The following is a 13,978-nucleotide window of genomic DNA, read 5'->3' as shown; positions in this document are numbered from 1 at the left end:
AGAGGGAAGGCGGGGCCACCCTGCAGCCATGTCCAGACCTCAGACCCCACCTCCCCTCCCAAGATAGAAGCCAGACTCAGACTGGGAGGATCCTTCTCCCAAGGCTCAGTGTAGACAATTTTTATTGGTAGGTGGTAACAGTGCAAAATAGCAACGAACCCAGAGGAGTGGAAAAGGAGGTGAGGGTGGGGTTCCCCCGCGTGTCAGAGTCCTCTAGCCAAGCCAGTGGGGTGGGACAACTCAAATTGCCTGTGAAACTTTTGGCCCAGCACCTTCCAAAGGACAAGCTCCCAGGCAAGCAGGGCTTCTCACCATACAAGGGAAAGGAGGACACACTGGGAGGGTCGGACTACATCTCCTAGCTGCACACCTCGGGCCCACTGCATACTCCCCGCCCCTCAAGAGGAAGGCTTCACAGCTTGGGGTATGGGTTTCAGGAGATTGGGTCAAACCCTCCCTCCCCAAACCCAGGTATTTGCCTTATGCCTCAGTTTCCCTCCCAAGTGATTAGCCAGGCTGGGCCACCAGACTCAGTGGTTCAGCCTGACCCAAAGTGAGTCACCCTCATCACATACCAGTCTCTGGCTGACCCTAGTCAAAAAGATTCTTTCTAGGCCATGGAAATAAACCCAGGGTGCTGAACATTGAGGCTACCTCCTAAACTTGCTTTGTCTCCTAAAGGCAATGGACCCTCAAAACAAGTAGCCCCGCAATCATGCTGATCCAAAAATGCGGTACAGTAACCAAAGGGTCCTCCTGCCAAGAATCTGGCTTGGCCTGAAGCCCACAGAGGCCTCCTTCAGTGAAGTCTGCTGTGTTCCATCGAAGGCCCAACCCTGCAGGAGTGCTGGGCTGGCTGGCACAGCCTGCTTGACTCTCGCCATTTCCTCCACATAGTCCTGGTGACCCCACCCCAGCCCATGAGGCCCAGTCCCTTCTGGCCAGGGTCATAGTCAGTTACAAGGCAGCCAGGTGGGATAGGAGTGGGCCCGAGCCAGTAGGGGCTGCACAGGGGTCACATAGTAGTTGACGGTGGCTGGCATAATCCCATCATGGCCTGGAGGGCGCCAGGCCAGAGCAGCAGCAGCAGCTGGGCCCTGCTCAGCCAGGGCCTGGAGTGCCAGCGTGGCAATGAGGTCCAGTGTCTGGCGGCGCTCATGGTTCATGAGGCACACGGTGCTCTCGTTGACCACCCGGTGCAGTGTCACCAAGCAGGCATAGCGGCGGGCTGCATCGGCCCCGCCGAAGTGAGCTTCCAGGTAGCGCTCCAGTGTGCGCTGCTGCTCCACCAGGTCGGGAAAGTCGATGAAGAAGCGGGAGCACATGTACCGTTGTAGGGCACGCACATCAGTGCTGGGCTGTGGCCGGAAACCCCGCACCAGGAGATGACAGTACTTGAGGAGGCCACCGCCACGGATCTCCTCAGGGCTGCGTGTGGCGATGACACGGTGCCGCAGGTGCTCCAGGGCCTCTGCAAAGTCCCCATACAGACTTTCACCTGTCACAGTTGGATGGAAGGCCTCAGACATGGGGGTGGATGAGCACTGGCCAAAGAGCAGGAGGGAGTCTAGGATTATCTGGAAGGAGTCGACGCTGAACTCAAACTGTCGCCTCACAGAGTCCACGAACTTGAGCTCCACATTCTTGCCACTCTTGTTGGACAGCGAGATGAGGCTCCAGCGGTCTGTGTCTGTGCACACCTTCACCAGCTTCTGCACATAGGCTTCCTTGAGTGTGAGTGGTGTAATCTTAGCCCGGCTCACGCCGGCTGGCAGGAAGTCCAACAGGCAGGCCAGCACCACTGCCTTGGTCAGCTGGAAGGATGCCTCACTATGCAGGTCCACCCTGAACACCAGGTCCAGGTCCTTGTAGCCCAGGCCACTTTCAGGGTGCAGCACGTGGCTAGCGGCTGAGCCATGCAGTCGCACACTGTGCACGCGGAGTCCTTGCTCCTCCAGACTGCTTCGGACCACCTGCAGAGGGAGGGAAGGGCAGTAAAGAGCAGTGTCGGGAGCCTGGCCTCCCAACGTCTGCACACAGGACTTCGAGGTAATCATTACAGTATCATCGTCTACTGTTGACCATGTACCAGATGCTGTGCCTTTGGAAAGTCATAGACCTTTCTGAAAGCCTCGATTTGCCAAATCTGGAGAATGATCCATTTGAAGGTATAACTCAGAACAGCAAGTAAGAGCAAACACAAGCACAGAATTTACTAAGCACCAGGACCTGATTGAAGCACTTTCTATGTTAAGATATAAATTTGCTCAATTCTCACAATAACCCAATGAGTAGGTACTATTAATTCCACTTTGCAGATGGGGAAATAGAAGCACAGAGAGACCAGGTTTTACCTAAAGTCACATAATTGGTGAATGAAAAGCTAGGAATTAAATTTAGACAGAGCCTTGTGAGGTGGTGCATGCCTGTTTTCGCAGCTGCTAGGGAGCCCGAGGCAGGAGGGCTGTAAGTTTAAGGTCAGTCTCAGAAATTTAGCAAGACCTGAATCAAAATGTAAAGGAGGGCTGGGGATGTGGCTCAAGCGGTAGCGCGCCTGTCTGGCATGTGTGCGGCCCGGGTTTGATCCTCAGCACCACATACAAACAAATATGTTGTGTCTGCCGATAAATAAAAAATAAATAAATAAATATTTTTTTTAAAAAAAGTAAAGGACCGGGGATGTAACTCAGTGGTAGAGCTCCCCTGGGTTCAATCCCCAGTACTAAAAAAATAGGAAAGTCCCCATCTTAACTACCTACCTATTGAAAACTGCAAATAAAATCCTTAGCATTGTTCTAGGCACTGTGTTAACTGCTCAAATGTTCTGGGAATATAGTTAGCAGTTCAAATGCATTACCACATTAAGCCTCATGATAATCCTATGTTTAGCATTACTATTTCAATCCACAGATGGGACTTGTGGACAGAGGGTAAGAAACATGTCCAAGGTCACAGAGGAGACAGGCTGAGACTGGAACCCAGACTGGTTGGATTGCCAAGTCATGCATGTTCTTTTGACTCATTTCATCCTTATAAGGACCCAATGAGGCAAACACTATATTCATTTTGCAGATGAGGAAACAGACCTATGATGGTGAAACACCTAAGGCTCAAAGGAGAAGCCATTCAGAAACTGCAGGGCTGGAAGGCCAGACCTTTTCACTGTTGAGAAAGGGGAGGGGTAAAGCCTCCAGAAGCCTCCCATGCCAACTGGGAAGAGATGGAGGACCCACTTGAGAGTCCCAGGGTTGACTGTACAGGAACAGACAAGCAAACCTCTAAGTCTGCTTGAACCTGGTCTTTAGCTCAGGGCATCTCCCCAGTTCAAGGCAACAGGTGGGGAAAAGAAGCTGGGGTTGGGGCTGGGATTGTGGCTCAGTGGTAGAGCGCTTGCCTAGCAAGGGCGGGACCCAGGTTCGATCCTCAGCACCACATAAAAATAAAGGTATTATGTAGTGTCCATCTACACCTACAAAAATAAATATTAAAAAAAAAAAAAAAGCTGGGGTCAGACGGTAGGTGTTCTTAGCACCCAAAGTACTTCACACACTGTCCTGAAAGTGACCAGGCAGCATTCCTGCCCTGAGTGACTCTGCAACCCCGCCTTGCTGCCAAGTCAGCGCCCAGCTCTGGGTGGTTGTTCGCCTGCCTCCCAGGGAATTACTGCAAAGAATGCGCCTAAGTGCTGAGGAGGCAAGCCGTGGTGGGGCAATCTGAGGCGGGCGGCTCCCTCCAAGAAGGCTTCCGGGAGTTGTCATGGCAATGGAGCGTAAGTAACTGGCCATCAGAAGCATGCAGGACCAGGGGTAGGGTGGAGGAGAGGAGTAAAGTGCTTAGGTACTCAGGGAGGGCCAGGCATTGCACCTGACTAAAATCTATGGGGAGCTAGGATGTGGCTCAGTAGTGGAATACATGCTTAGTTTGTGCAAGGCCCTGGGTTCAATCCCCAGCATAGGGGAGACTAAACCAAACCGAATAACCATGGGGGACAGATCTTTATTGTCTTTGTATTATAGACAGGAACAAAGACACCTGCTCTCCATCACATGGAGGTGCCTTCAAGCCCAGGTATGACTAGCTCCAAAGATTGTCCTTTATTTCAGGGGGGTGGGGGATACTTGGGATTGAACTCAGGAGTACTCAACCAATGAGCCACATCCCCAGCCCTATTTTGTATTTTATTTAGAGACAGGGTCTCACTGAGTTGCTTAGCACCTTGTTTTTTGCTGAAGCCGGCTTTGAACTCATGATCCTCCTACCTCAGACTCTGAGCCCCTGGGATTACAAGTGTGCACCACTGTGCACCCCCCCCCCCATCCTCTTTAAAAAAAAACAAAACACTTTTAGTGCCAGAATGGAACCCAGGGCTTCTTCATGCTAAGCATTTGTTCTGCTATTGAGCTGCATCCTCAGCCCAGCCTATCCTCTTCCTCCAGTCCCAGGATTCAGAAGGAACACAGACTAATTAATCTTCCTTCCCTTCCCAAGTTTCAAAGTGAGAGTAACCCTGAAATCACTGAAGCCCAGAGCCAGAGTAGTTGAGGAACAGGAAGGTGGGGTTGGGGGACTCTTAGCCAGAGAGGGCTAGTCCTTGCAACCAGCCTGTGGGATTTCTAACTCATACCTACCTGGAAGCTGTGCCCAGGTAAGCCAATGAGAGAAGGGGGCCAAAGACTTCAGTCAAAGGACCCTGCCAGACCTGCAGAGCAGACCAGCCCCCTCTCTGAGTCCCATTAGAGCTGGGCCCTACTCAGTGCCAGCTCCTGTTCCCAGGCTGGTGCCCACCCAAGGGCATGGCATCTGTCCTGGTGAGTAGGTAGTAGTACCCTCATTAAATCCCCTGCGTCAGGGCCATGGGGCCAGCTGTGTCAGCCAGCCAGCAGCTGTTGTCTCTTTCCCAGGTGTGACTACAGCCAGTTTGGCAGGCTGTTTCTAGATACTGCCACACCCAAGGACTGCAGGGCAGCTTGCAGCCTCCTGAATCAGACTTTCCAGCCACAGAGTGGGCAGTGACTGTACCTTCCTTTCTCCTATGCCAAGGCCCTCCCCAGAACCGTTCTGCTTCAGGGCTGCTGCTGAGACCTGCAGGAAGACTGATAGGCACTGTCAGCCAGCAGGCTTACAAAATTGCCCTATGGCTGCAGCTGGGGAGCTCAGACTGTCTGGTTTAATTCTCTGTGCCTAGAGAAGGCAAAGGACTTGTCCAAGGTCACATAGCTAGTAAGTGGCTGAGCTTAACTAGAACCAATTCTCCCAGAGCTATAGGTGGGGGCGGGGGCTCTTATAAGAGGGAGTTCCCTTCAGCTCAGATACAAGTAAGGATCACATCTCTACTGCTCATATTGTTTCAAGAGCAAAGCCTGTAGGGTGCAGAAAGAGAAATAGTTCTGGTTCTTGAGCCACAAGAAAACTCAGCACTGATGAGAAGTTTTGGCCAGCACCTCCCTCCCTTCCCCAAGTCCCCACCCCTTGCTTACATCCCTGACAGCTTCTGAAGCAGCCAACTGCAGATTCTTGCCAGGAGACAGACTTTCTTCCCTGTGGAGGTGGCTGAACAGGCCAGGTGAAGGCACCTGTTCCCTTTGGAGTTTGGAACCAGAAAAGGTGTTGTCAGGCAGTCTAATCCATCCCCATTTGACAGACAGGGGCACTGAGCCCAGCAAAGGCAACTGACAAAAGTTTAGGCCCTGAACCCAGATGTCCAACCTCAGTCGCAGCCCAGCTCTGAAGTCTCCACCCAACATCCAACAGCTTCCTGGTCTGTAATATCTCTGATGCTGGTGTGTGTTGTGGGGGGGGTGGGGCGGAGAACGACACTGTACCACTACCACATGGTGAAGTTAGGTCCTGCTGACTGCAATCTCCCTGACCTGGCCAGGAGCACCTGAAGGCAGAGAGGCTGAGAACTAGTCACATTTGTGCCCCTAGTGTCCTGCACAGGGCATGGGAACAGAGCGGACACAGTTTGAATCATGGTTTGTCCCTGTACAGGGGAGCTGTCACAGTGATGCTCAGGGGTTGGGGGAGGGCAGGGTTGACCCTGCATCCCAGGGAGAAAAGCCTTGGCTGGTTTCCCAATCACCCAGATGACAGGGAGCCTTGAGGAATGCCTCTGCTCCGCTGGGGCTGCCTGTGAGTCAGCCTAGGAAAATCTGCCCGGCCCCCTACTGCTCCGTTCCTGGTTCCTTGGGAGGGAGGGTAAGGTAATCCCCCAGCAGGCCCTTCCCCCTCTGCAGGAGGTAAAGTGGAGGAGGCAGGAGAATGGCCTGCTTTTTCTAGCCTGTTTGAAAAGCTACCTGGACACTCAGCATTGGATCCCCCCACCCCCATCAGGGGCCTCCTGATAGACCTAGACCTTCAGCTTGAGAGCCAGAGAAGTGGGAAAACCTTGAACCTGCAGCAACCTTCTCCTGAGAAGGTCCAGGATTACCTGGGTTTGATTTTCACTCATTAGGTAACCTTAAATAGCTCAGTGCCCCTCTTGAGGTCTCAGTTTCCTCAGCTAAAACATGAGTACAATAATTACCATCCTCTTATGGCTCAGAGCATAACCATGCCTGGGCTATACAGATGAAAGAGCAGTTCCGGAGTTGAGAATCAGAAAAAGGGAAGAAGTTCGAAGGAGAGAGAGGATGCCACAATTCTCTCTCTCATCTGTCCTTCAGGGGAGAGATGGGGGTAGACTTGGGATGGCCATCTTTTCCAATCTTGGGGAGAAAAGGAATATCTAAAACTAGACACTTCATTTTGCCCTCAGGGGTGGAGTCTCAGGTCTGGCCTCGTACTTAATTAATCTCCTCTCGCCCGCAACCCCAGTGACATCGAGGAAGTCACTGACGGGGATTTCTGGGCTTTTCCACTTAGCCAGGGTTCTTAAGCCAAGGGCTGTGGGAGTGCAAAGACAGAGCCCCTAGAACCTTGAGAGAGTGAAGGGGGAGGAGGCCCAGAGATGCTGGGTGGAGGAGGAAAAGCTATTTTGGACCCAAGCATGCATATTACCAGGGGAAGAGTGCCTGAGGGCCGGAGAGTCCCTCCATCCCCTCTCCTAGCCTAGGCTTGGGTGAGTAGTCCCGGGAGAATTAGGGCTCCTCCCCGCCAAAGGAGGGGGAACGGGAAACCCAAGTGGGGAAGGCTTATTAGGTACAGAGAAGACGTGTCCAATTGTTACAGCACCTGTCCCCGTTCCTCAGTTTCTCGACTGTCCCAGTAAATCGACCGACCCTGGTGCTTTCCAGCCTAGGGATAGACCCCCCTTGACCCCGCCCAGCCCCCTCTCACCTGCACGATCTGCCGGGGCTGCACGCTCAGCGTGGGGAAGTTGCCGCGCCCGTGAATGGGAATCGGCTCGCTCAGGAGCGCGTCCAGCCGCTTCACCTGTGGCCAAGCCAGCCTGCTCAGGTGCCTGGGGGAGTTTGATGAGGCCTCCGGGTCGGGGCCGCCGCCTGCCGGGGCAGCCGGGGCAGCCGGGGCAGCCGTGGCCACTGCCGAGGCCGCGGCCGTCCCTACCTGCGCAGCCGCCCCCTCCCGGCGCTCAGCTCCGCTCTCCGACGGCATCATTCGCCCGGCCCCGAGCCCCGACGGCAGAAACCGGGGGGTGGTTAAGGGGAGGAGGGCAAGGAGAGCGCTGGGCTGGGGCCAAGACTGGGGCGGGGATGCAGGGACGGGGCGACAGCGAGGCAAACCCAGGGAACACCTCTGTCGGCGACGGCTAACCGACCCTAGAGCCTGCGGTGCCCGGCTCAGCGGACTCTTATAGGCCGCGGGCGACGAGCTCATTGGTCCGGGCATCTGTCACACAGTGGGAACCGCCCCGCCTCTAGACCTCCCTGCCATTGGTCAACAGAACTTTGCAGGTGAGTCACTATTCCTTGAGGAGGTTCCGATTGGTTGGAAGGCACGCCGCTGCCCCGCCCTCCCGCTCAGGCTGAATTCCCTCCTTTGGTCCTCAAAGAACTTCGGTTAAACGTGATTGGACCCCGCGGGCCTGCATTTAAAGGGACCGTGCCCTTCGAGGGCAGAAGGCAAGGGAGTGATCAGTAGTTTGTAGCAGAGTCAAGACCACTGAGGTTTGTTTGTTTGTTTGTTTTTCTTCTTGCGCTGGAAGAAATTGAGGAATCGCCTGGCCTGGTCCTGCTTATCCGCTATTTTTTAGAAGCCCGAAGAAATCGTGCCGCTTGCTCAGTGTTCCTCCTACTCGCCAACTGTGTTCCAGAGGAGAAGCAAGGTAAAGCACTCTGTGTATAACGGGTAGATGCTCCCTCTCTTGATTGGTCCTTGCAAATCACAGCATGAACAGCGTTCATGTACCAGTTTAGGTTCGGTGAAATCGAGGTGGGAGTGGTTCCTCCAACCTCCCACAGCAAGTGAGTGTCACCGTGGTCCACGCTATAGAATCTGTAGAGCATCCTCTTTCCACTGCGCCTGTGCAGACCTAGGACCTTTTTAGGGCTAGAAAATGGATATATGTTTACTTGTTTTTCTCTCCACTTTATAAAGCCTAGAAGATGAGACTTACTGTAATAGTTACTTTTGAATTAATCATTTTTCCTGATTTTAAATATATGTACTGTGGCAGAAATTCAGAAATGGAGGCCACCCGATTCATCACTACAATATTTTTTTCTTAAATACAATTGTCCTAGTAATATGTCAAGTTAAATATCTTTTTCCTACCATTCTCCCATTCTCCTGTAAAGCAGGTTGTGAAAGAGTAATATGACCAATTTACAGAAGGAGAAACCAAGACCTAGAAGCAGTAAACTACACCCAGAGATTACCAGCCTGACTTGATGCACCAGGGACTAGAATTCAGGAACCTGACTCTCAGACCAGAGCAGCCATGTCACCTTTCTGGAGTTTAGTTCAAGCAAGATGCTGTGTCTATCTCCAACTTGGAGGCCTGAGGGCATCCTGGCCCTCAGAGAGGTGACTTACAGCTTGTACCACTGGTTGGCCATGTGACCTTGGGTAAGTCCGAGTCCTTTTCACTCTCCTCAGAACAGTTGCTTGCTATTCTGTTTTACTTTCTTTTTTCTTTTTTTTTTTTTTTTTTAGCACTGGGGAATTGAAACCATGGGCACTCTACCATTGAGATTCATCTCCAACACACACACACCTCCTTTTTTAATTTTTGAGACAGGTTCTCACTAAATTCCCCAGACTAGCCTCAAGTTTTTGATACTTCTGCCTCAGCTTCCCTAGTAGCTGGGTTTACATGCCACCAGGCCCAGCCTGTTTTACTTTCTGTTGAAAGATAAACAACAGATAAGAAATCTCCTTAGGTTGAGTCCAGTCTCCAAACTCTAACCCTAAGTCTTCCTGAGGCTACTGATGAGAGAGCTTGAGATTCAGCCACAGCACTGGAAGGGAAAAAGGGAACCTAATATTTACTGAATAACTACTATGTCCAGATCATTTTACATAATGACTTCTAATTCTTAAAAGTATACCTCAGGATGTGGTATCATTATTCCCAATTTACAGATGAAGGAACTGAGGCTTAGAGAAATCAAGTGATAAACCCAGGGTCAAACAATCACTGGGATGGAACCAAGAGCCTTGAACATACTAGGTAGGCAAATGTTCTGCCCTGAACTCTATCCCTAGATCCTTTCTAGAACTTTATAATGTAGAAAGACACTAGTGAAGAAAAAAAAATTAAGGCATTTCAGATAGTATAAGAAGAAAATAAAACAGGGTCATGGGAGAGAGAATAATGCTGTATGTGAGGGAGGGACAGAAAGAACTAGGGAAATCAATGTACATTGTTAGATGCTGTGATCATGGAAGACCTCTGTAACAAGGTGATTTTTCCATTGGGTCTGTCAGATCCACTTCTGCCCCATCCCCCTGTGCCTGTCCCTAGACAGCCAGGGCCCCAGAAAAGGCACAAGGCTTCCCATTCCTAGACTCTGGAGGCCCCAGCTGGGTGGGCCTTTCACAACAAGTTTGTTCACTCTCTTCTCAAATTCTGGATGGGGGACTGGGGTACAGAAAGCAGGAGGAATTTACTGCAGGAGGACTAGCTAGTGCTGGAAACCCTAGCTACTGCTGAGGACAGGACCTCCTGGGGGCCAGTTAAAGCTGTGTCCACCCTATGCACTTGAATCAAGTTTTCTAAGGAAACTCTGAGGTCTCTTTTTCTCTCTCCTCCCTTCTGTCTGGGCTAGGAAGAGCAATTAGCAGATGCGTGCGTGGTGAATCACCCTTCTGTTGACTTGTCCATCCCCAAAGCTGATGGTTTCCATGCTTGTCCAGTGGGGTGGAGTCACTTGGGGATGTAGAAGACTGAGAGCGAGCATGGGTGTATATCCAGTAAGATCTTCCATTTTCACCGAGACCAGCTTTTAGTTGTTCCCTTGAATGGAGGGGAACATTGGCTGAGGAATATCCTCATGAATTCATTTGGCTTCCCAATGTTATAGAGGAGCCTTTCTCTCACATCCCCCCAAACTCCCATCTTAAATAAGACCCTTACTGATATTGAAAAGGAACTTATTTTTTATGATAATTGATTCTTAATGATATAGGTAAGTGATTTCCCTGTCCGGACATCAGTTTCCTGTTCTGTAAAATGGGAGTAAAATGGGAATCAGGTTCTTCCATTTACTCCTTCTATGATTTGAGGTAGTGGGAAGGGAGAATGGGTCCTGGAAAGAGTCTTGGTCCCTACAATGGCTCCTCCTTGGCTTTAAGACCCCAGATACAAGAGCATTCTGGGAACTGTACTTGGAACTAAACCAGAGCTTTCCACAGTCTTATTGGATTTTCAGAACATTTGCCAGGTGGTGTGTAGCCCTTGCCTGTAATTCCAGCTACTTAGGAGGTTGAGGCAGAAAGATCACAGGTTTGAGGCCAGTCTGGGCAATTTGGTCTCAAAATAAAAAGGAAAAGGAAAAAGGGGGCTTGAGGGTAACTGGGGGTATAACCCATTGGTATAGTATCCTGAGTTCACAAGAAAAAAATGTTTTTCAGAACAATATTCTATGACACAGAAGCAATCTCTTACTTTTCAGGAGAGGAAATTCTGAAGCTCAGAGAAACAGTAATCTGTGAAGGGCCCCATAGTGGAAAGAGACTTCAGACCAGGTTTGTCTGAATCCCAGGCCCAGGCCCTACCCAGAACCTTGCCTATGAGAATGGCGGAGTAAATGTACACACAGATGGTTCTCCTCCACGGAGATCACCTTACCTCATGTCCACATGGCCAAAGTAATGGACCTTGTCATTACTGATAATTGTACCCCACCCTGCATAATTTCAATATCAACATCACCTCCTGTCTTTTCTGCTCACTTCTTGTAACACCCAACTCCAATAGCTCCTTGACCCACCAGGACTTTTAATCTACTGATCCTCCCACTTTGGTCTCTATTCCTCATCTCTCACATGACCTGACTTTCCTCCTGAACTAACTTGGAGTCCATGGACCATTGCTATAATTACCATACACCCGTAACCCCTTGCTCCCTCTCATTAAATTGCATCCACCTGGCAAAACCACACCCTGGCTAAGCCCACACAGCTGACGGAAGCTGGAGGCCAAGGCCCCCTGACTGACCTCACTCAGGCCCACCACTCCAGGGTGCTCCTGGCGCTGTCTGGAAAGCCTACCCAATGACCCAGTCTTTTCACTCTCCCACTGTCCTAGAGGACAGGGTCGTACCTTCTCTCTCCTCAGTCCCTGAAAGTTCTGCTTACATCCTCCTTTCAGCTAATGACCTTGCTTCCTACTCCACTGAGAAAGCAGAAGCAACCTGAAGAGCATTTCCAGGCCTTTCCACACGTTTTTACCCATCTGCCTGGCTCCTCCATGCTTCCTGTTCAGCCTCCCTCCTCCACATGGGGTGAGCCTGCTCCCTTCTCCCTGAGCTCACCGCAGGCCCCATCTTTCTCACCTGCTCAAGGGCTTCAATTCTAGCCACTTTTCCTCACTTGCTGACTGGATCATTTCAATCAGCATTGAAACAGAATTTCTGGCATCTCAAATCAAAAACCAAAACACACAAGAAGAAAGCAAAGTGTTTCTTTTCTTTTTTTTTTTTTTTAGAATAAAAGTGAACATTTAATGCCACCATAGTTTGATTCTTTTAAACACCAGATTCTTTTTTGACAACATTTTACACCTCATATGCCACAAAAAGTCAGAGATCGTAGCCAGCAAACAATGTCTTCACACAGGAATGGCACACAGCTCAATGGATTCATGTCACCAGTTTGTGAGAACTATGTAACACTCTGTTCCAGACTGTTCTCCAGGTAGCCTGCTCATAGTTATCATGACCAAGCCAACAGCTAATTTTTATATAGCTATATAAAGGCCCATACACAAAATCCAGCCTGCAAATAGGCTGCTGGGACCCGCCCAAGTACTGAAGAGTTAATTTTCTGACCTTAACAAATGAGCTTTATTTTTTTAAAAAAATTAACAGCAAACACTTATGAGCTAAGAACTTAATTTTAAAAACAGCACCAATCTTCTATCCAAACAGTGAATTTCAAACAATGACATTCAATACCACCGTTGACTTCAAATAAGAATTTTTGAACATGTTTGTGAATTCACTGTTTCCGACACAATAAATGCACTTGGGCAGGCCTTGTCTCCAATCTTCAAATGGGTCCATTTCTACAGATAAGCATATTTATATATACATACATACATTACTAATCATGGAATCATAGAACCAGGGCTTGAAGGAACCACAAAGCTCATGTAGCACAATGTCCTCATTTTAGAAATTAGAAAACAGTTCCAGAGATGTTGGTGAAAGGTTGGGGTCATCATAGCTGTCCTTCTAGGATCGAGTAAAGAGGGAAAACAGTGGCAACTGATGGGGGATGGGCTTTGAAGAAATTAAAGCTCTCTTTCGGAGCTGGGGAGAATCATTTCTAGATAAAGAAACTGATGTCAATGGTCATCAATTGGCCCAAGTACACAGAACAGTTTTATAGCAGAACCGGACTTGAGTCCAGGACTTCCTGTTAGATGGTGTCGCACCAGGTGTGTGGACAGGAACACACATCAGACCTCTGTACTGCTGCGTGTGTACATATGTAGATGCGTGTGTGCAGAAGGTATGTGGCATGGCAGAAGAGCACAGGACAGAAAACCTGAGTTCAAATTCCAGTTTCCACAATAGTCCCATCTATGCAAAGTGTTTCTTGACAGCCCTTCCTCCCCTCTGACAGCAACACTCCAAAAATGTCTACACACGCTGCTGCTTCCGAGGTTCCCCTGTTCCCTCTTGAACATACTTCAACACTCCACCAACACTGCTTTTGCCAAGGTCACGTTGCTAAATTGAATCATCAAATTTCTGTTGATTACAACTTTTTTGAGCTATAATTCACATGACATATAACCCACCATATAAAGTGTGTAATTCAGGGGTTTTAAGTGTACTCTTAAAGTTGTACCCTTTAGCAGTCACTCCCCATTTCCCCAATGTCCTCAACTCCCAGCCTCAGGCCACTGCTAATTACCTTCTGTCTCTGTGGATTTCATATACTGGACATTTCATATAGGTGGAGTCATACAATATGTAGCCTTTTATGACTAATTTCTTTTATTTGGCTTTAACGTTTTCAAGGTTAATTTATGTTGTGGGATATGTCAGCATTTCTTTCTTTCTTTCTTTTTTTTTTTTTTTTTAATTATCCCTGGTGGTAGGGATTGAACCCAGGGCTGAGAGCTAGACCCAAAGTCCCATTTTTTTCCCTTTATTGTCAATTATATTCTATGACTATATGAGATACCACATTTTATTTATCCATTCATTGGTTGGTGGATATTTGGATTATTTTCACTTTTTGGCTATTTTTGAAGAATGTGCCGCTGACATTCAAGTATAAGTTTTTGTATTTGTATATGGTTTTTATTTATCTTGGGTATATGTTCAGGGCTAGAATTGCTGGTCATAAGGTAATTTTTTGTTTTGCCATTTGAGGAATTGACAGAGTATTTTCCACAACAGCT

The 13,978-nt window shown here is 49.3% G+C and overlaps 1 protein-coding gene across 1 annotated transcript; it reads right to left on the bottom strand.

Moving 5' to 3' along the window:
* Nucleotides 1-682: 682 nt before the first annotated feature.
* On the bottom strand, nucleotides 683-7,640 carry Tent5b (terminal nucleotidyltransferase 5B). The gene is made up of 2 exons (XM_076863162.2): nucleotides 7,279-7,640; nucleotides 683-1,973 (listed from the first exon to the last, which is right to left on the bottom strand). Exons 1-2 carry the CDS (start codon nucleotides 7,555-7,557, stop codon nucleotides 954-956), a joined length of 1,299 nt encoding a protein of 432 aa, XP_076719277.2. The 5' UTR covers nucleotides 7,558-7,640; the 3' UTR covers nucleotides 683-953.
* Nucleotides 7,641-13,978: the final 6,338 nt, after the last annotated feature.

The sequence above is a fragment of the Callospermophilus lateralis genome, chromosome 7 (assembly GCF_048772815.1).
Source record: "Callospermophilus lateralis isolate mCalLat2 chromosome 7, mCalLat2.hap1, whole genome shotgun sequence".
NCBI lineage: Eukaryota > Metazoa > Chordata > Mammalia > Rodentia > Sciuridae > Callospermophilus > Callospermophilus lateralis.
The sequence above is the reverse complement of the archived record's forward strand: the minus strand, read 5'-3'. Positions and strand labels throughout refer to the sequence as shown.

What these genes read in the sequence shown, in the direction of transcription:
- Tent5b (XM_076863162.2), bottom strand. Translation starts at nt 7,557, where the DNA reads ATGATGCCGTCGGAGAGCGGAGCTGAGCGCCGGGAGGGGGCGGCTGCG. An exon ending in AGCCCCGGCAGATCGTGCAG is followed by an intron (nt 1,974 to 7,278) that starts GTGAGAGGGGGC and finishes CTCCCTCTGCAG; the next exon opens with GTGGTCCGAAGCAGTCTGGA.